Source organism: Polypterus senegalus, chromosome 2, assembly GCF_016835505.1.
Source record: "Polypterus senegalus isolate Bchr_013 chromosome 2, ASM1683550v1, whole genome shotgun sequence".
NCBI classification, from domain to species: domain Eukaryota; kingdom Metazoa; phylum Chordata; class Cladistia; order Polypteriformes; family Polypteridae; genus Polypterus; species Polypterus senegalus.
In genome coordinates, this window is record NC_053155.1 from 277,713,577 (window position 1) to 277,736,355 (window position 22,779).

General features: G+C 37.3%; 1 protein-coding gene across 1 annotated transcript in view; it reads left to right on the forward strand.

Moving 5' to 3' along the window:
- Positions 1-1,380: 1,380 nt before the first annotated feature.
- LOC120524498 (olfactory receptor 1493-like) overlaps positions 1,381-22,779 on the forward strand; it is a 32,222-nt gene continuing 10,823 nt past the window's right edge. Inside the window, exons 1-2 of the mRNA XM_039746333.1 lie at positions 1,381-1,831; positions 1,943-2,088. Coding sequence (XP_039602267.1) covers positions 1,381-1,831; positions 1,943-2,088 — 597 coding nt within the window. The remainder of the gene's footprint in view (positions 1,832-1,942; positions 2,089-22,779) is intronic.

Consider the following 22,779-nt stretch of genomic DNA (forward strand, 5'->3'; position numbering starts at 1 on the left):
ATTAATAGCTAAAAAAAGAGCTGCTAATTTGTAAGTCTATAAAATGCTAAACTTTCTATAACTGTATTATTTGACACCTGCAGTCTATGGATGGATCTTTAACATTGGGTCTTTGAGGTAATTTGTCAAGTTAATTTAAAGCCTAATGTAGTGAACTAGAGCAAAGAGAAGGAAATACATAAATATAAAAATATTCACCAATTTCATAAGTGTTATCATTCCACTTCTTTCTTACCTAACTTTCTTTCTATTAAGTGTGTATTGCAGGGATGCTAGCACAGTGGTTAAAAATTGTGGTTCATAGCTCTGCTGATCTGGGTTCATTTCCTGACCTGGCTGTTGTCTGCACATTTTACATTTATCTGTGTGTGTGGGTTTGCCAGTTTTCTCCTACATAACACATAACACAAAAGCTTGTCAAGTTAGGTTGACTCACTAAACTGATCACTGGGGTGTATAATTGTATATTAAAATGGACTGGTTTGCCATGTGGGGTTGGTTTCTGCCCGTCACCTCATGCAGGCAGGATTGTCTACCAGTAATTCCTTAATTGTAAATATAAGTTCAGAAAATGGATGGATTTTGTAATTGTATTTAAAATAGAGCAGTGGATACTCTGTTAATTTTATTGCAATCATTCTATACAAATCAATCAATTTTTATAAAAAGTAAAATTGAGTTAAGAACAAATCGACCCCCCAATACTCTGTTATAATGGAATATTCTACTTATATGTTGAACAAGTATCTTCAAAAATTGCCAGATATACAATTGTGTCTATAAACTTTTGAAATATTTTACTTAATTTAATTTGGTATTTATTATAACTTTGCTACAAGGATGTTTATGTGTAACATGATTGTCATTATTATTTTTCCTTAAGATAGTACTTAATTGTTTATCATTTTACCAACCCAGTGAACAAGATCCCAGTCCATCACATTTAAAACTCACTTATTAACAAACTCACTCACTCACTCATTCACTCACTCATTTTCTAACACAGCAGCAATTTATAGCCATCATTTAACCTGACATCTTTGGGATGTAAAAGGAAAACTGACAGATGCAGAGTAAATTCAGTGAGGGTACAGAGAGAATATGCAGACCAATTTTGAATCCAAGACTCTGAATCTGTGAGGTAACAGTAATGCCCGTTGTGCTGCTGCTTGCCCTGAATTAGGAGAGCAAAAACACATCATAAAAATTCAGAATAATTAAAAATAATTTGAGTTAGCGTTAATGTTATCATTACCTACTTCTGTATGGTTTTATGTTTCCTTCTTCTGTTTTTCAATCCTTAGGTTTGCCTTTGGCTCTGGAAGAGCAATGGAGAATATATCATACGAAACAATTTTCATACTCACTCCCTTTCAAGACATGGGGAACAATAAAGATATATATTTTTGCATTTCACTTGTTTGTTATCTTCTAATAATTACTTTTAATATATCATTAATTATATTCATATATCTAGAAAAAAACCTGCATGAACCAATGTATATTTTCCTTTCTAATTTGTTTTTTAGTGAACTAATTGGATCCACAAGCTTTTATGTTAAATTCATGATTGACCTTCGAGCCAGCACTCCAGTTGTATCTCGTTCAGTTTGTTTCATTCAGGTTTTTCTTATTTATACTTATGTTTTTGGGGAAATAACTATTCTAACCGTTATGGCGTATGACAGGTATATAGCCATCAACTGGCCACTGCAATACACAATAATTATTTCAGACAGAAAAATAAAAAAACTCATTTTTCTGTCCTGGATCTATCCTTGTTGTATGGTGGCATTGGGCACGTCGCTAACTGCACGTCTCTCTTTATGTGGTAATCGGATCAACTGGCTGTACTGTAACAACTGGGAAATTGTAAAGTTATCTTGTGTAGAAACTGTTATTAATAATATTTATGGATTTCTGTTTTGTTTTACATTTCTTGTACCATTTATTTTCATTATCTATTCTTATATTAAAATTCTTATATTGTGCTGGAACAATTCTAGGACTCACAAACATAAAGCTTTTCAAACTTGTCTCCCCCATTTAATAACATTAGTTTTGTTTTTAAGTTCAATAACATTTGAGGCAACAGAAAGCAGAGTCAACTTGAAGAGAGCAACGAATGGAGTGTCTACTGTTGCTTCATTAGAGTGCCTAATAATCCCTCCTATTTTAAATCCTTTAATATATGGTATAATTTTGCCTGGGATACGCAAAAGAATCATTTACATGTTTTCATGCAAGAAAAAAAAAGACGAAATTATGTAATGCATTAGGCTTAATTTAGAAATTTCATTTTTTTGCACATTAAGAAAAACACTATTGAAATGAAAATAAAAATATTTTGCCTATCATTAACTTAATAAAGCTGGAATTCACCAATTAATGATCCTATACTGTTGATGCGAGAAGTTGAGCAATGGCGAAGAAGCTAAAGGAGGTGCGTATTCAAATGACAGCCACCATGGTTATAAAGAATCCGTTACTTTCAAGATGTGAAAAGTGATCTATCTAAATTAAAAAAATGTAAATTAGTGCAATGGACTCCAGCCATTACTTTAAAATGAGAATAAGGGGTAGCAGATATAGTACATGCTGGTTAAGTGTAAAATGCTTTAAAATGTTAGGATGATTTTCTTTGCTCAGAGAACCATGGATGTATGGACCACTGTGTATTACCAAACAGTACTGTCCAAACTTAACTGGATGATATTTAGCAAGAGTTACAGAAGTGGAGAATAAAGAACGGTGTATGCTGTTCTTCCTAAAATTATTGTTTTTTAGATGTGAGGTAGGGCACTGTGCAACTGACATGGATCAGAAACACCTAAATGGGAAGAAACAGCCATTCTGTCAGCAAATGTTACAGGCTGTGAGAAGTGCAGGCGTTCTTTCTAAAGTCCTCAACCTTATACCCCACCTGGCCAAAGGCAGGCAGTGACATGAGTTAAAAGTTCAGGCTAAAACACTTCAAGTATACTAGAGGAGTAAAGCACAAAAGATTGTAAAACGGACATGAAGAGCAAAATAAGACTTTAGGAAATCAAAAACGAAAGGGTTCTCTCTTAGGGTAGTTGGATCTGCTATCATTTTGGTTGATTCTTTTTGTTTGCACTAATGTTAAAAGTGTGCTCCACAGATTTTTCATCTGCTGTCTGGTTCTGAATTTATAACTGTGTGTACTTGATTGTGCGACACTGTAATAAAATAAGCATTTTATTAATGACTTCACAAACCAAACAGGTAAATAAATTCAATTTGCAATAACATCATTCTTCTTTTGTTATTCTGCGCTACTGAAATTAATGTAATTAAGACACGGTTAATTAAAAAATAGTAAAGTATCTAACTACAAAGCTGCAGGGGTTGCACTTTATTCATTTAGTGGAAAGATTACAGCTCAGAAGATTATCACATGAACACTGAAATACAAACTGGTCTGGATAAGCACCAACTCATTGCAACACTGAAATGAGCAAGTCAGTTACGAAATGGACGGATGAACAGTTAACTAATTTCATCCTGGCACCTCTCTAGGTGTAGGATTTTACTTTAACATAAAGGATAACCATATTTAAGTATTCAGAAATGATACATAAAAATGTATACTTTGGAAACACGCATTCACCCAATGTACTGTATCTGATCAAAACTATATGGGAAAGAATTTATTGAAAACCAAAACCAGTTGCAAAGATTCTGTATAAAAAGAGGGATGAATGGAAATGGAGATACATCAAAATAAGCTGATATATCAGTTAAGAGAGCCAGATATTGCAAGTCTATGATTTGATGGAAAGAATGTGAGGCAGACAAAGGGCAAAAATTGAAATGAAAATGCAATACATGGTGTACAGTATGACATAGTGTTTAATGTAAAGGCTGAGGTTGATTCTTTAATCAATATTAAGGTGTTAATGACATTAAGGTAGAGCGGTCATTTGTATAATATGAAAAGATGCTTTTAATAATAATAATAAATCAATCAGATTATTATGTTATCTTGACTGCCAGCCTATTGCAAATCCCTGATCAATACTCCTTGAAGTATTTGAAAAGGAATCAGAAAGACAGTCCGAGGACATCAGCCCCATGACCAGGCAGTAGTCCATGCATCAGCAGTATTTAGAAGTGCAGATTTTATATATGGTATATACAACGTGCGTGTATACATACAGTGTATTCAGAAAGTATTCAGACCAGTCCACTTTCTACACACTTTACATTGTTGTAGATTTCATTTTAATTTGATATATTTGCCATTTTTGCACATCATTCAACACTCAATAACCTATAATGTCAAAGTAAAAATAAAATTTCAGAAACATTTGCAAATTTATTGTAAATCAAAAATTGAAATGCCTTATTTGTTTAATTATACTTAATTCAGTACTTTGTAGAAGCCCCTTTAGCACCAATTACAGCTTGGAGTCTTCTTGGGTAAGCCGCTATGATTTTTGCACTTTTGGATTTGGACAGTTTATCCCATTCTTCATGTGAGATCCTCCCAAAGTCCAGACAGATTGGATGGGAAAAATCCATAAACACATTTGCCCTCTTCAGGTCTCCCCACAGAGTGCTGATCACACCAAAGTACATTCAAAGAGAGAAGATTTATAGGAAAAGAAAGGAAGAAACAGCAAGCAGTTTCACTGTCAAGAATATTGCAAGAAGGGAAAATTGGAGACAAAGAGAACTGAGAGAACTGAGGAAACAGCACATGGAACTGAAGACATGAGAGACAGAAGGACGTAAGTTCAATTCTGACAAACCGCTGGAGAGTTGGTGATTTTTCTGACAGGGTGAAATGAGAAATCAATACTAGATACTGTACATATAGTGAAAGGGAATAGTTGATTCAACAAAGGTCTGTGTTTTTTTGTTTGTTTTTGTTTTGTTTATTAATTGGCTTGGGGTAAAAACTCAAGTGATGAGGTCAGTTCACTTTTAGTTTATTTGGCCACCACTCAAGCTGTGGTTTGGGGTCCCCAACGGAGAGTGCATAATTATTACTGAACAATTAATAGTAGGTGAGCCCACCAGTAGTCATTGGTAGGACATTGTATATTATTGTAAATTGTTAATTGTTCCTGGGATTAATTATGTGTTGTAAATAATTGTATTTTGTAATATCTGGTCATCTATCACCATTACTTTGAGTATTTAATTAAAGCTAATTTTTTTTTTTGTAATCTTAGAGTAAATTGTGATTGTTTTATGATTTAATAGGCTAAATGTTACAAAGTAGGTGGGGGGGAGGGAAAATGTTACAGATATTGCAAATGTGAATATTGGAGGTGGAAACACCATATTAAAGAACTCAGGACCCTGCACACTGATTAAAATAAAATGGGTTATAGGAGTTGCATATAGTATTAATTATACATACTGATCATATCAACTCAACACATCCAGACTATACTTATCAAGAAAATTAGGTTAGCTAGATTTTTGCTTACTGCTCAGAGTTATTCCACTGAACTAGGCTTATTACAAGTAGTTTTCCCCAATTATATTTGTAAACATAAACTTAAAGCTTAAGCAATATCCTGCTCACTTTGAGTCATGCATTTCCAGTTTAGAATCAACTACAAGAAAAATTGTATTTCTCCTATTGATTCACAAATCAGTTTTAAAATCTGTTACAGTTATATGAAACATATACCATTAATATATCTTGAAATGTATTTTACAAATGTCCAGCTAAACTGTATGGTAACTTTTAGAAATACACTGTTCAAAAAAATTAAGGGAATACTTAATCATCACAGTCTAACACCAAGTCAATGAAACTTCAGGGATATCATTCTGTCCAATTAGGAAGCCTAAGCGAATGGTTTTGCAAGTGGTGAATTGGTGGTCAATTGCTCTCTCCTTATCCTACCTGAATGACTCTCCTCTAATTTTGTGTTTTGCTAGTGTCCTTGTCACTACTGGTAGCATGATGTGTTACCTGCAGCCGATTCAGGTTCCACAGGTTGTCCAGTTCCTCCTGGATGGGACATCCATACATGTTGTCGCAAGAAGGCTGGCTGTGTCTTCCAGCACAGTCTCAAAAACGTGGAAGGGATAACAGGAGGCCAGGCCATTACACAGAGAGCTGGGCAGAGCCATAGAAGGGCAACAACCCAGGAGCAGGGCTGGTATCTGCTCCTTTGTGCGAGGAGGAACAGGAGGAAGACTGCCAGAGCTCTACACAATGACCTCCAGCTGGCTACTGGTGTGCATGCGTCTGACCATACCATCAGAAACAGACTCGATGAGGGTGGCATGAGAGCCCAACGTCCTTTAGTGGGACCTGTGCACACAGCGCATCACTGTGCAGCTCAATTGGCATTTGCCAGGGAATACCACAATTGACCTCAGGCATCAATGGAAATGTGTGCCTCGAGGAGGTAGGTGACTGGATCCGCTGCACTGACACACATCTCTCATTGTGTGAATCTCCCCAGCTCTAGTGCGTGTCAATTTACTCTACTGCCTGAATTATGTGTAGGCTAGTCGAGGATTGTTTAAACTAGGGAATGGGGGGGGCAGGGAGTTTAGGACAGGCCAGGTTTAGATCTATACATGGAAGAACAAACAATGGTGTAGAAATAAAAACGCAAAGTAATGTAAATTTTAAGCAAAAACGTAAATGTAGAAGGATTAACACATTAAAAATAACTTGCCTTAATGCTAGAAGTATCAAAAATAAGGTAAGTGAGTTGGAGTTGTATGTAGCAGAGCATAATTATGATATTATAGCAATAACGGAAACCTGGCTAAATAACAAAGATGGGGACGAGTGTAACATAGAGGGATACACATTTTTTAGGAAGGATAGACAGAACAGAAAAGGAGGTGGGGTTGCTGTTTATGCCAAACAGGGTTTAAATGTAAGTCCTCTTCAGTTGGATGATGAGCCCCATCTTAGTGAGGACATGTGGCTTCGCCTGGAAAATATTAAGGAAAAAGGTCTTATTTTAGGAGTGTGTTATAGACCACCCAATTCAGACAGTAATTTCAACACACATCTTTTTAGTAATATCAAAAAGGCAAGTTTACAGGGGGATATTATAGTCATGGGGGACTTTAATTATCCAAATATTAACTAGGATAACCTTGCAGATGGAGGAGCACAAGAGCAGGAGTTTTTAGAAGTAATCAGTGACTGTTTTTTAACACAGCATGTTAAAGCACCAACACGGGTGAAGCCTGTCTGGATTTAGTATTCTGTAATAATCAGGATAGAATTGAGGGTGTAGAGGTGATTGAACCACTAGGGTCAAGTGACCATAATGTAATACAATTCTCAGTATTTTGTAAGAGTACAGATGCAAAGACTAAAATTGTTAAGTTGAACTTTGGTAGGGCTAATTTTGAGCAGATGCGACAAAGTCTAAGTAGGATAGACTGGGATAAGCTTTTAAATGTGGAGACAGTCGAGGAGCAGTGGAACAGGTTTAAAAATGTTTTACATGTAATGCAGGACAGATACATACCTAAATTTGGAAGTAATAGGAAACTAAAAAAAACTCCACGATGGATTAATAAAGATTTAAAAAAGAAGTTGCAAAGGAAAAACTGCTGTATAAGGCATATAAGACTAATGACTGCAAAGAGAATCGTAGCGCGTATGAGAACATGAGGGCAAACATTAAGAAGGATATCAGAAGGCTAAAAGACAGTTGGAGAGGAATATAGCAGATAAGGCAAAGAAGACCCCAAGAGATTCTTTCAGTATTTTAGTAGTAAAAGAACAGTTAAGGAGGAGGTCAAGTTCATCAGGAATAGTAAAGGGAATTAAAAGATACAGACAATGAAATAGCAGATGCCCTAAACTTACATTTTTCTGAGGTGTTTACAAGTGAGCAAGTGGATAACCTCCCAGAGGTAAACGCGACTACTAAGGAGGTACTGAGGGATTTGGAAATTGTAGAGGGAGAAGTGCTGCTCAGATTAAATAAGATGAAATCAAACAAATCACCAGGCCCAGATAATATTTATCCTCGTGTTCTTAAGGAGGCTAGTGAGTACATATATAAACCCTTGACACATATTTTTAGGAAGTCACTGTGCACTGGAGAGATTCCAAGGACTGGAAAATGGCAAATATCATCCCATTATATAAAAAGGGTGACAGGGCAGATCCAAGCAACTATAGGCCAGTAAGCTTAACATGCATCACAGGAAAATTAATGGAAGGAATTATTAAGGATAAGATTGAGCAACACATGGCAAGGACAGGAGTTATTCTGAACAGTCAGCATGGGTTCAGAAGAGGGAGGTTGTGTTTTACTAACATGTTGGAATTCTATGAGGTTGCAACAAAAGCATACGATCAAAGTGGAGCTTATGATATTATTTATCTGGACTTTCAGAAAGCATTTGATAAGGTGCCACATGAGAGGTTGGGCATCAAGTTAAAAGAAGTGGGAGTTCAGGGTGATGTTTTTAGATGGGTTCAGAATTGGCTCAGACACAGGAAGCAGAGGGTGATGGTGCGTCATCTTGAGTACTGTGTACAGTTTTGGTCTCCAGGCTACAAAAAGGACATAGCAGCACTAGAAAAGGTCCAGAGAAGAGTGACTAGGCTGATTCCAGGGCTACAGGGGTTGAATTATGAGGAAAGATTAAAAGAGCTGATCCTATACAGTTTAAGCAAAAGAAGATTAAGAGGTGACGTGATTGAAGCGTTTAAAATTATGAAGGGAATTAGTACAGTGGATCGAGACTTGTATTTTAAAATGAGTTCATCAAGAACACGGGGACACAGTTGGAAAATTGTTAAGGGTAAATTTCGCACAAACATCAGGAAGTTTTTCTTTACACAAAGAACTATAGACACTTGGAATAAGCTACCAAGTAGTGTTGTAGACAGTAAGATGTTAGGGACTTTCAAAACTCGACTTGATGTTTTCTTGGAGGAAACAAGTGGATAGGACTGGCGAGCTTTGTTGGGCTGAATGGCCTGTTCTCTTCTAGATTGTTCTAATGTTCTAATGTTCTAATTAAACTGCTCAAAAAAATTAAAGGAACACTTTGAAAACACATCAGATCTCAATGGGAAAAAGAAATCCTCCTGGATATCTATACTGATATAGACTGGGTAATGTGTTAGGAACGAAAGGATGCCACATCGTTTGATGGAAATGAAAATGATCATGATCAACCTACAGAGCCCTGCATTCAAAGACGCCCCAAAAATCAGAGTGAAAAAATTATGTGGCAGGCTAGTCCATTTTGCCAAAATTTAATTGCAGCAACTCAAAATTGTACGCAGCACTTTGTATGGCCCCTGTGTTCTTGTATACATGCCTGACAACATCGGTGCATGCTTCTAATGAGATGACAGATGGTGTTGTGGGGGATCTCCTCCCAGATCTGGACCAGGGCATCACTGAGCTCCTGGACAGTCTGAGGTGCAACCTGGTGGCATTGGATGGACCAAAACATAATGTCTCAGAGGTGTTCTATTGGATTTAGGTCAGGAAAGTGTGGTGGCCAGTCAATGGTATCAATTCCTTCATCCTCCAGGAACTGCCTGCATACTCTCACCACATGAGGCCAGGAATTGTCGTGCACCAGGAGCCACTGTACCAGCATAGGGTCTGACAATGGGTCCAAGGATTTCATCCTGATACCTAATGGCAGCCAAGGTGCCTTTGTCAAGCCTGTAGCGGTCTGAGTGACCCTCCATGGATATGCCTCCCCAGACAATCATTAACCCACCACCAAACTGCTCATGCTGAATGATGTTACAGGCAGCATAATGTTCTCCATGGCTTCTCCAGACCCTTTCACTTCTGTCACATGCTCAGGGTGAACCTGCTCTCATCTGTAAAAAGTACAGGCACCAGTGGTGCATCTGCCAATTCTGGTATTCTATGGCGAATGCCAATCGAGCTGCATGCTGCTGGGCAGTGAGCTCAGGGCCCATTAGAGGACATGGGGCCCTTGGGTCACCCTCATGAAGTCTTTCTGGTTGTTTGGTCAGAGACATTCACACCAGTGGCCTGCTGGAGGTCATTTTGTAGGGCTCTGGCAGTGCTCATCCTGTTCCTCCTTGCCCAAAGGAGCAGATACTGGTCCTGCTGATGGGTTATGGACCTTCTATTGCCCTCTCCAGCTCTCCTAGAGTAACTGCTTGTCTCCTATAATCTCCTCCATGCCCTTGAGACTGTGCAGGGAGACACAGCAAACCTTCTGGCAATGACACGTATTGATGTGCCATCCTGGAGAAGTTGGACTACCTGTGCAACCTCTGTAGGGTCCAGGTATCGCCTCATGCTACCAGTAGTGACAGTGACTGTAGCCAAATGCAAAACTAGTGAAGAAACAGTCAGAAACGATGAGGAGGGAAAAATGTCAGTGGCCTCCACCTGTTAAACCATTCCTGTTTTGGGGGTCATCTCATTGTTGCCCCTCTAGTGCATCTGTTGTTAATTTCATTAACACCACAGCAACTGAAACTGATTAACAACCCCCTCTGCTACTTAACTGACCAGATTAATATCCCATAAGTTTCATTGACTTTATGCTATACTCTGATTAAAAAGTGTTCCTTTAATTTTTTTGAGCCGTATATTTTGGCAGGATGTTTAAAACTGGTGCATGATTTCTCTCAAGTTTTTGTGAATAAAATGCTGATCTTTATCAACAAAAAGTAGATGGAAGAGATATGAGGTCCTAAAACCGAGCTGTCTGATGCTAGCCTGTTGGATCTGACCTGTCAGTAACATCAAAGTCTACACTCATGGACTACTGAATAATGCATGTTTTATTATGGCTGTATTTAGTCATTTATATCATATTTTTGTTATGAAGTTCATCTTGTGTAACCTATTATATATATTAATTACATACTATAATAAAGGTAAGAACAAACAATGATATGTAGTGTAATGAAACTAATCTAAGCTGTTGAACAGTAAAAATTACAGCATTATGATCTGCAGCCATCATCACTCAATAAGCAAATCAACTTTGCATACATTTTATTAACATCATGAACAATTACAAGATGACTTCTAAAGAAATCAGAATCAGAATCAGAATGCAATACCAGCTGCACTCATTTATAAGTAAAGAAAAGCAGAAAACATCAAATGCAAAAAGAAATACTGCATGAGGAGATAATATATAGTATAATTTCTCAACTTAAATTCTCCACTTGCATCCCTGACCCAGCCCCAATAGGCTTTTTCAAAGAAGTGCTTATTGTCAACATACATGATAAAGATATAGGGGTCTTCCCTGACTGTCTAAGGCCTGCAGTTGTTAAACACTTTTGCAAGAAAAATAATTTAAACTCCTCTGTCTTTGACAAGTTTGGACCTACACTATTTCTAACCTGCCTTTCTTAAGTAAAATTCTGGAAAAGACATTTTTAAGCAGTTAAATGATTACTTAGTCAAGTTTTAGAACAAATTATAGTACAGAAACTGCACTGGTTAAAGTAGTAAGGAGAGGCCATATATCTCATTTTGCTCTCTTAGACTTTTGACACAATAGACTACAGTATTCTTATCATGATGCACCAACATTGATGGACTGAAAGCCAGAAGTCTACGTGACCATCATCATCAAGTCCTTCCATGAGAACCCTAAATACAAAGAGGACTGTTTGACTTATGTTAGGTAGATTGCCCAGAGGGGACTGGGCGGTCTTGTGGTCTGGAACCCCTACAGATTTTATTTTTTTTCTCCAGCTTTTGGAGTTTTTTTTTTTTTGTTTTTTCTGTCCACCCTGGCCATCGGACCTTACTTATTCTATGTTAATTAATGTTGACTTATGTTTATTTTTATTGTGTCTTCTATTTTTCTATTCATTTTGTAAAGCACTTTGAGCTACATTTTTTGTATGAATATGTGCTATATAAATAAATGTTGATTGATTGATTGATTATAAATCACCTTAAATAATGGGTGGGCCTCTCCAACAATGTCACAAATTAGTTTCACTTATTTAACAGATATAACATTTTTTGATAGTTTTTGGTGATTGTAGTTTGGAGATCAGTTCTAGGAGGTCAATTCTAGGCCCGCTGCTTTTTTCAATCTACATGTTTCCATTAGCCAAGGCTATTTCAAAGCACAAGGTGAACTACCACAGCTTTACTTATCGATAGCACTTGATGTCCCTGATCCAATGTCATAGTTGGATTTCCAAATGGATAAGTAGTAACTTTCTCAAATTAAACAAGGAAAAAAATAAATCTTAGTGGTTGGCAAAAATAAAAATAATGATGGTATTAGAAATAAACTTGATTCCTTAGCATTAAAAGTCAATGTTGAGTTGAAGAATTTAGGCATGATCGTGGACTCTGACCTAAACTTTAAATCACATATTAACCACATTCTTAGGACTGCATCTTTTCATTTAGGGAACATTACAAAAGTTAGGCCAATTATAACATTGCAAGAGGATGTGAAATTAGTTCATGCTTTTGTTTTGAGTCGAATAGATTACTGTAATGCACTCCTAACAGGACTACTGTCACACACATGTGAATAGGAGGCAGCAAATGAGCTCGAAAGATGGTAATTAATTCCTGGCCCGGATGTGGCAGTGCTCACTAACCTTTTCTCTCTTTCTCCTGCTAACCATCCAAGAGAAATCCTGCCTGGTCCTGGCAACCTAACTTTTGGTTCCAGCCCATGTGACATCACTTCCTCTGACCTGTCTATAAAAATGCCATTTGTTACTTTTAAGGCAGTTCTGCCTTGAACTCAGTCTGTAAAGACCTTTTTTTGATTGTTGCTTTTGCATTTGTTCCAAGCATACAGGGTGGCTACCTAAAACCTTTTTCTTCCTCTTTGTTATATTTAACACTCCCTAAGAAATACATTAATTAGTTGCAATTAGTGCAGAATGCTGCAGCAATAATCCTAACTAGAAAAAGAAAATCCAAGCACATTTCACCAGTTTTACATTGTTAAATTGGTCACCAGTGCCATTTAGGATTGACTTCAAAATACTACTAATGGTATATAGTCTTCAATAATGTCGCTCTTAACTATATCCTACAATGCCTGCCCCCGAACACTCCAATTTGTAATCTTAGATCTTCTAATAGTGGTCTGCTTATTCTAAGAGCAAAGCATAAAAAAGTGGTGAGGTGGCCTTTTGCTGTTTTTCTTCTTCTTCTTTCGGCTTCTCCCATTAGGGGTTGCCACAGCGGATCATCATTTTCCATATCATCCTGTCCTCCACATCTTGCTCTGTCACACCCATCACCTGCATGTCCTCTCTCACCACATCCATAACCCTTCTCTTAGGCCTTCTTTTCCTCTTGCCAGGCAGCTCCATCCTTAGCATCCTTTTTCCAATATACTTAGCATCTCTCCTATGCACATGTTCAAACCAACTCAGTCTTGCCTCTCTGACTTTGTCTCCCAACCCTCCAACCTGAGCCGACTCTCTAATGTACTCGTTTCTAATCCTGTCCATCCTCATCACACCCAATGCAAATCTTAGCATCTTTAACTCTGCCACCTCCAGCTCTGTCTCCTGTTTTTTGGTCAGTGCCACCGTCTCCAACACATATGACATAGCTGGTCTCACTACCATCCTGTAGATCTTCCTTTTCATTCTTGCCAATACTCATCTGTCACAAATCACTCCTGACACTCTTCTCCACCCATTCCAACCTGCCTGCACTCTCTTCTTCACCTCTCTTCCACACTCCCTGTTACTCTGTACTGTTGATCCCAAGTATTTAAACTTATCCACCTTCGCCAACTCTACTCCTTGAATCCTCACAATTCCACTGACCTCTCTCTCATTCACACACATGTAATCTGTATTGTTCCTACTGTCCTTCATTCCTCTCCTTTTTCCAGGGTCTCCTTAACCTGCTCCCAACTCTCGCTACAGATCACAATGTCACCAGCAAACATCATAGTCCATGGGGACTCCTGTCTAATCTCGTCTGTCAACCTGTCCATCCCCAATGCAAATAAGAAAGGGTTCAGAGCCGATCCCTGATGTAATTCCACCTCCACATTAAATGCATCCATCACTCCTACCGCAGACCTCAACCACTATCACACTTCCCTTGTACATATTCTGTACAGCTCTTACATACTTCTCTGCCACTCCTGACTTCCTCAATAGTACACCTCCACTCAAGGCACCCTGTAATATACTTTCTCCAGGACCACAAAGACGCAATGCAACTCCTTCTGGTTTTCTCTATACTTCTCCATCAACACCCTCAGAGCAAACATCACATCTGTGTTGCTCTTTCTTGGCACAAAACCATACTGCTGCTCACTAATCATCACCTCACTTCTTAACCTAGCTTCAACTATTCTATCCCATAACTTTATGCTGTGGCTCATTAGTTGTATCCCTCTGTAGATAATACAGCTCTGTACATCCCCCTTATTCTTAAAAATCAGTACCAGTACACTTCTTCTCCCCTCCTCAGGCAACCTCTCACTTTCCAAGTTTGTTAAAAACTCCACTGCCATCCCTCCTAAACACCTCCATGCTTTCACAGGTATGTCATCTGTACCAACGGCCTTTTTAATTCTTCATCCTCTTCATAACTGTCCTTACTTCCTCCTTGCTAATCCATTGCATCACTGGCTCTGCCCTCACTCTCCTCCTATTCTTAATCTCCAACGTCATCCTACAGACCACCATCCTTTGCAGTCTAACTACACTTTCCCCTGCCACCACTTTGCAGTCCTCAATCTCCCACAGATTGACTTTTCTGCATAGGATATAATCTTCTTGTGTGCATCTTCCTCCACTCTTGTACATCACCCTATGTTACTCCCTCTTCTTAAAATACATATTTACCAGCCAGAGCCATGCCAATCCTTTTCGCAAAATGCACTATTATCTGACCTTCTTCATTCCTCTCATTGACACCATACCTACCCATCACCTCCTTGCCTCCTCTGTTTCCTTTACCAACATGTCCACTGAAATCCATTCCAATTACCACTTTCTGTCCCTTGGATACACTGTCCATCACTTCATCCAACTCACTCCAGAAATCTTCTTTCTCATTCATTGCACACCCAACTTATGGGGCATATGTACTAACAACATTCATCATCACCCGTCCAATTTCCAGCTCTATAATCATTACTCTGTCTGACACTCTTTTCACCTCCAAAACACTCTTGACATACTGTTCCTTCAGAATAACTCCCACCCCATTTCTCCTTCCAACCACACCATGATAGAACAATTTGAATCCACCTCCGATTCACCTGGCCTTACTCCCGTTCCATTTAGTCTTTTGCACGCACAATATGTCATCCTTCCTTATCTCCATCATATCAGCTAACTCTCTGCCCTTACCAGTCATATTGCCAACATTCAAAGCTCCTGCACTCAGTTCCATTTTCTTTACCTTCTTCCTCTCCTCCTGCCTCCGGGCATGTCTTCTACTTCTTGTTCTCCTTCTTCGGCCAACAGTAGCCCAATTTCCGCCAGCACCCTGTTGGCTAACAGTACTGGTGGCAGCCGTTGTTAACCCAGTACTCGACAAATCGGTATGGAAATCTGTGTTGTTGTCTGCAAATTGATCTGGCAAAATTTTACACCAGATGCACTTCCTGACGTAACCTTCCCCATTTATCTGGGCTTGGGACCAGCATGAAGAAACACACTGGATAGTGCATCCCCTGTGGCTGGGTTATGGTTGTTATGCACCAAGAATTTGGAATATTTTACTAATAGAGATACACCAGGCTAATACTGTGGAACATTTTAAAAAGCCACTAAAACCTACTTTTTCAAATTGGATTTTTTTGTACTTTTTATAATACTATGTACGAATAGGATTATCATACTCTTCAGAGATTTGCAGTCTTTACTAATCTCTTCTTTTCTATGCTTTCTTTTTCCATAATTATCAGTAGTGTATTGTGTACCAACATCATCTGACCAAGGCACTTTGCAGCCAACTGTAATGCTTGAATGAAGGCAGATGCCCAAGCTGACCACAAGACTGACTACACTGAATCCTCTGGGACGGAGTCTGGACACAATAAGGAACAAATTAAATAAATTTATGTTAGATAGAATGCCCTGTATCTCTCAGTGAGTTCTTGCACTGCCATCAATTTGGATGGATGGAAATTAAGGTCCTCATGCAAAAACCTCCTCAAAGACGTGTTGGAAATGCCTAAGGCAGAAGCATGTTTACGTGCTGAATGTCTAGGCGACTGCAAAATTGATGCCCTTACAGCTTGGATGTTTTCAGGCGTTCACACAGTCTGAGGATGGCCTGGAGATTTTCTTTTCAATATGGTACCCATCTGACTAAATTTAACCACCCATTGAAGAATTATTTTCCGATTTGGGACGTCACTGTTAGGAGGAATCTGAAGTGTGTTCAGAAGGTACATTCAATCAATCAATCAACATTTATTTATATAGCACATATTCATACAAAAAATGTAGCTCAAAGTGCTTTACAAAATGAATAGAGAAATAGAAGACACAATAAAAGATAAACATAAGTCAACATTAATTAACATAGAATAAGAGTAAGGTCCGATGGCCAGGGTGGACAGAAAAACAAAAAACTCCAAAGGCTGGAGAAAAAATAAAATCTGTAGGGTTCCAGACCAAGAGACCGCCCAGTCCCTCTGGGCAATCTACCTAACATTAGTTAAACAGTCCTCTTTGTATTTAGGGTTTTCATGGAAGGACCTGATGATGATGGTCACGTAGACTTCTGGCTTTCAGTCCATCAATGTTGGTGCATCATGATGCTTTGAGTAGGAGGTGGTGGCGCAGGCCACCACCACAAAGAAACCGGAAAAAGAAACAGAAGAGAGAGTAGGGGTCAGTATGGATTTTGGAGCCACTGTGAATAGTTATTATGAAGAATTGAACATACAGAGTATCAGTATTAAGTTAAAGTGAAGTTATAAAAAGGCCATGTTAAAGTAATGTGTTTTCAGCAGTGTTTTAAAGTGCTCTACTGTATTTGCCTGGCAAATTCCTATTGGCAGGCTATTCCAGATTTTAGGTGCATAACAGCAGAAGGCCGCCTCACCACTTCTTTTAAGTTTAGCTTTTGGAATTATAAGGAGACACTCATTTGAAGATCTAAGGTTACGATTTGGAATATAACGCGTCAGGCATTCCGATATATAAGATGGAGCGAGATTATTTAAGGCTTTATAAACCATAAGCAGTATTTTAAAGTCAATCCTGAATGACACAGGCAACCAGTGTAGTGACATCAAAACTGGAGAAATGTGTTCGGATTTTCTTTTCCCAGTTAGGATTCTAGCAGCTGCATTCTGCACTCGTTGCAAATGATTTATGTCTTTTTGGGTAGTCCTGAGAGGAGTGCGTTACAGTAATCTAGTCTACTGAAAACAAAAGCGTGAATTAATTTCTCAGCATCTTTCAATGATATAAGAGGTCTAACTTTAGCTATGTTTCTTAAGTGAAAAATGCTGTCCTAGTGGTCTGATGAATATGCGATTTAAAATTCAGATTACAGTCAACGGTTACCCCTAAATTTTTACTTCCGTCTTAACTTTTAATCCTAGTGCATCAAGTTTATTTCTGATAACCTCTGAATCCATTATTGCCAATTACTAAAATTTCAGTTTTCTTTATTTAGTTTGAGAAAATTACTATTCATCCATTCAGAAATACCAGTAAGACATTGTGTTAGTGTATCGAAAGAGTCGGAGTCATCAGGTGCTATAGATAAGTACAGCTGTGTGTCATCAGCATAGCTGTGGTAGCTCACGTTGTAACCTGAGATAATCTGACCTAACGGAAGCATGTAGATTGAGAATAACAGCGGACCCAGGATAGAGCCTTGTGGAACACCATATGGATATCATGTGTCTTTGAGATTTGATTACCACAACTCACAAAGAATTTTCTCCTGCCAGGTAGGATTCAAACCAATTTAAGACACTGCCAGAGAGGCCCACCCATTGACTAAGGCGATTTCTAAGAATATTATGATCAATGGTGTCAAATGCAGCACTCAGATCTAAGAGGATGAGAACAGATAAATGGCCTCTGTCTGCATTTACCCGCAAGTCATTTACTACTTTAACAAGTGCAGTTTCTGTGCTGTGATTTGTTCTGAAGCCTGACTGAAATGTATCAAGAATAGCATGTTTATTGAGGTGGTCATTTAACTGCATAATGACTGCCTTCTCTAGAATTTTACTTAAGAAGGGCAGGTTAGAAATGGGTCTAAAATTTTCAAAGGCAGAGGGGTCAAGATTATTTTTCTTGAGGAGGGGTTTAACTACAGCAGTCTTAAGACAGTCTGGAAAGACCCCCGTATCTAATGACGAATTAACTATGTCCAGAATATTGTCAATTAGCACGCCTGATATTTCTTTGAAAAACCTGGTTGGTATTGGATCAAGGACGCAGGTGGAGGGTTTCAGTTGAGAGATTATACTATGTAATTCAGGTAAATCTATCCTGGTGAAAGCATTTAATTTGTTTATAACGGAGTACCGGGCTTTGGAGGTTCTGCAGTGTTGGGGAGATATACTATGTTATCTCTAATATCATTAATTTTTTGAGTGAAAAATACAGCAATGTTCTCACAGGTTTCACTGGAAGTATTCTGGGGGCATTCCTTTGTGTTACCTGGGTTTAACAGATGGTCAATTGTTGAAAATAAGACTCTGGGATTACTAGCATTGTTATTTATAATATTAGAGAAATAGCAGCGCCTCTCAAGGCAGACTGTGTTATTGTATTCTGTTATTTTAGCCTTCAATATCTCATAATGGATAGTTAGTTTAGTTTTCCTCCATTTACGCTCAGCTCTACGACATGTTCTTTTTAAATCAGACACTCTTTGGGTCTTCCATGGAATAACAGTACTAGAGGACTAGAGGACATTGTGTAGTGATGATGGATTCCATGTTTTTGAAGAACTCTTTGACAGCGAAAGCACGGTGCACACCAAAGTAAGGCATGTTTACGACTGAAAACTACAAGGGATCGCCTATCAAAGGACCCCCCACCCTGACCCACTCAGTTGCCGCTTCCTCGCACAATGACTTTGAGAAATGTGGAACTTCATTTTGGCTCACCCTGTAATTACTCTTAAAACTATGTAGTGATGTATTTTTACACCACATTTTTTTATAAAATCTAAGGAAAAGTATATGATAGTATACTGTATATTTGATGAAGTTGACAAACTTTAGTGTACGTAGCTCTTGTGATTTTATTAGATCAAACTTTGTAAACATTACAGTAGCCAAAAAGCTTGCAACAAGGGAAATGTACAGTAACAAGATATCAAAATACAAGAAATGTTACTAGACATTTTAATGTCTAAAATTGTTAACCCGAGTGTAGAATTTACATTTAACACATATTATGATCTTTTTTTTTTTCCAACAATTATGGTTACTGTTAAAACAGGAGGTCACAAACACACACATAAATATACAATTTGTGAAAAACTGAACACAATTCTGGCATGAAGGTGTAATGACACCATGTGAATTTTATCTGAGGATATATAAGAATGCTTAGTGAATTCAGGTTAAGAATAGATAGAATCAAATGGGAATATTCTGTGCAAGAAAATAATATCATGTGTAATAATGATGGTTTAATAATGAAATGTTTTAAATATGTTTAAATTTCTGTATAAAATTTCTGCAATTGCACACTACCCATTTTAAATGCTGTAATTGAACTAAAGCCTTTGTCAGGATGAATAATCCAGTCTTTAACAGATGTCCATGTCTCTGGTATTGCATATGAAAATAAATACAAGAGACAACTTATTTCTGTTCTCAGAGACTTTAATTAACTAGAACTGAGATGCATGAAAACACCAAGGCATCCCCAGATATTAAAACCTAAGAGTACTACTGCTAATTAATCTCACAATTAGTCTATAAAAACTCTAGAATTTCTTTTACATGTTATTTGGCACCTGCAGTCAGATAACCTGATTGATCTTTTACTTTGGACCTTTTAAAGACAGGTAGGTGTTTACATAGTAATTGTCTGTGAAATTAATTCAAAGCTTCATAGAGAAACTAGACAAAAAACAAAGAGACTTTTAAAATCTAAATATGTACTAATTTATAGGAATAACTAACAGCAGGGCCCAGAGTTGCCTGGGTAAGCCATTTCAAGACAGAACTATCAAACATCCACATCGCAGCAGCAGACACTTTGCCAATTGCAGTCCTGTACTTAAGAAGTGTAGTTTTGACAAAAAAACTAAATGTGAAAAAAGTTTGAGTATAACAATAATTATGTGCAATGAATCACTTTGTTCGAATACAAAACAGTGCCTATTCCTGGATTTTGAGCCCTGAAATAATTGAAATTCATTCAAGGATTCAAAATCTGGGAAAAGGCAACATTCTTAAAATTTACTTTAGTAAAAGGAGTAAAATATAGGGTTCCAACAAAAATTGAAATGTATAAAGGACACACACACACGTACACACACAGAGTGAAATTTAAAAATTAGATATAATTTCATCTATTTTTTGTATTAAAATCTTTTGACGTGGTTCATTTTAAAGAAAAATATTTTCATGTTCAGTTCAGTTCAGTGGTGCAGTCACTGACATTTTCACCTTCTCAAAGTGTCTCAGACAGACTTTTTTCTCTGCCACTCCATTTCCCTTTCACATTTCAAAAACTTGTAACCCAGACTGAATTAGCACTTTCAATTATCTCCAGCATGAGTAACTACGGGATTGGTGCCTTACTGGAATTGAGCCCAGCCAGCGAAGTCTTCTGCTGATAGGATGGGCTTGAGCTAAAACACAAAAAGCAATGGGTAGAATTCTTAAATAGTTAATTACAAGCAACTATTCTTCTTTTACAATTATCAAACATACTGTAGATATGCAAATGTTTCCATATTAGCTAAGAAATAATTTAATCAGTTTTGGTATTAAATTGACATTTTTTTAAACTTGGCTGCTAGCTTTTTATAATTAGGACATTTTTTTACCCTAGGCTCATCATCTTATTTTTCTCTAATAAGCAAATTATCCACTTATCCATTTACTGAAACCCCTAATCCAATGTTTAATCTCACATTGACACCATGGGGCAGAAGGCAAACGGGGAAACTGGATAGGCTGATTCACCATCTTGGAGTACATTTACTCACCGACCGACCCTCACACATTCAGCTAATTTTAAACTACATAATATGGAGAATTCACCCCAGGGCTGTATGAGCAAAGTCACAGTAGACATTTTGTGTAGATATTTGTAGGTACAAGGAAAATATGCAAACTGAAATAGGCAAAGACCCAGCTATGATTGGAACCCTGCCTTTAAGTGCAGTCAGGAAACATGCTCACCATGACATCTGTGGTCTAACAGTAAATAAATTATAAACTAGAAAAACGTTTGAATGATTTAATTGAATTAGCCAAAAAAAATCGACTTGATGTTATTTTGGAAGGTTGGTGAACTTTGTTAAACTGAATGGCTTGTTCTCTGTTTAAATCTTTTCTAGTTTGCTTAATAATAATGGTATTTATTACTTTAGTTTTTTTACATATCTCTCCTCTAATTCTTAGATTGCTGCTAATTACTGTAACTGTTTGTCTAAAAAACCCTGGACTTTCTATTCCATGATATTATTTGGCACCTGCAGTCAACAGTCTGAAGGATCTTCTATGGACATTTTGAACAAAGGTAAATATTTACTTTATAACTGCCTATGAAATTAATTAGAGTCTGATGTAGTGAACTTGACAAAATGTTTTCTCATTAATGTAAATTTCATACTAATGCTAAATTCTTTTGATAAAGTTATTTGAAAAAAAAAAAATCACATAAATGCAGGTTTAGTGGCCGGTCAGCTTATTTTCTGTGTTTATTTCCACTTTCCTCTGACAAGCCAACTATGTGTACTCTAGACTGACTGCCCACTCTAACTTTTCCTCAGTATTAGTGTCTATAAAAATTAATTATTATTAAATATTGTTCATGGATATGTGCATTAGACTGCTCTGTCAAGCAGTGGCAGTACATCTAGGGATGGCTTTGCTAATGGGATAGACTTCAGGTAAAAACTGGATAAAATTACTGCAAAAACATTTATGGATCGACATATTCTTAAGTGATGACTTACACTCTATGATATGCTACTTTTATAGTTCTATAGTTTTAAAAACTCTACATACTTTAAACTGACAGGATATGATGATGTTTTAATGAATTTTGGTAATAACATGGCAGATATTCTAACTTGGTGATTAGCGATTTTATTGGGACACTTTTTGTAACACTGGGATCCTCATTTTATCTTTTTGTAATAAATTAATTTAATTATTACTCCAAAACTTTACTGACCCAATCCAATTTAATTCTTACCTTGATAGGATTCGTAACAAGGCAGAAAGGAACACTGGACAGGTTGCCAATCGTTAAAGGAATAAAACATTGAAAGATATAACTAAAATAACTATGAAATGAAATGCTGACCCTGCTGAGTAAGTTTTATTGTTGATTTTCTTGATTTCTTTTTGTTTAACTGTCTTGTTTTATTTCCTCAAATTCGTAGACCAATGGAAAATGCATCCTATGAAACGCTTTTTATACTCACTCCATTCCAAGAGATGGGGAACAATAAAGATATATACTTTTGTCTTTCCTTGATATGTTATCTTTTAATAATTGTTTTAAATTCAGGATTAATTGTATTCATATGCCTAGAAAAAACTCTTCATGAGCCCATGTATATTTTCCTTTCTAACCTGTTCTTTAGTGCACTGATTGGATCCACAAGCTTTTATATTAAATTCATGATTGATCTGCGAGTGAAT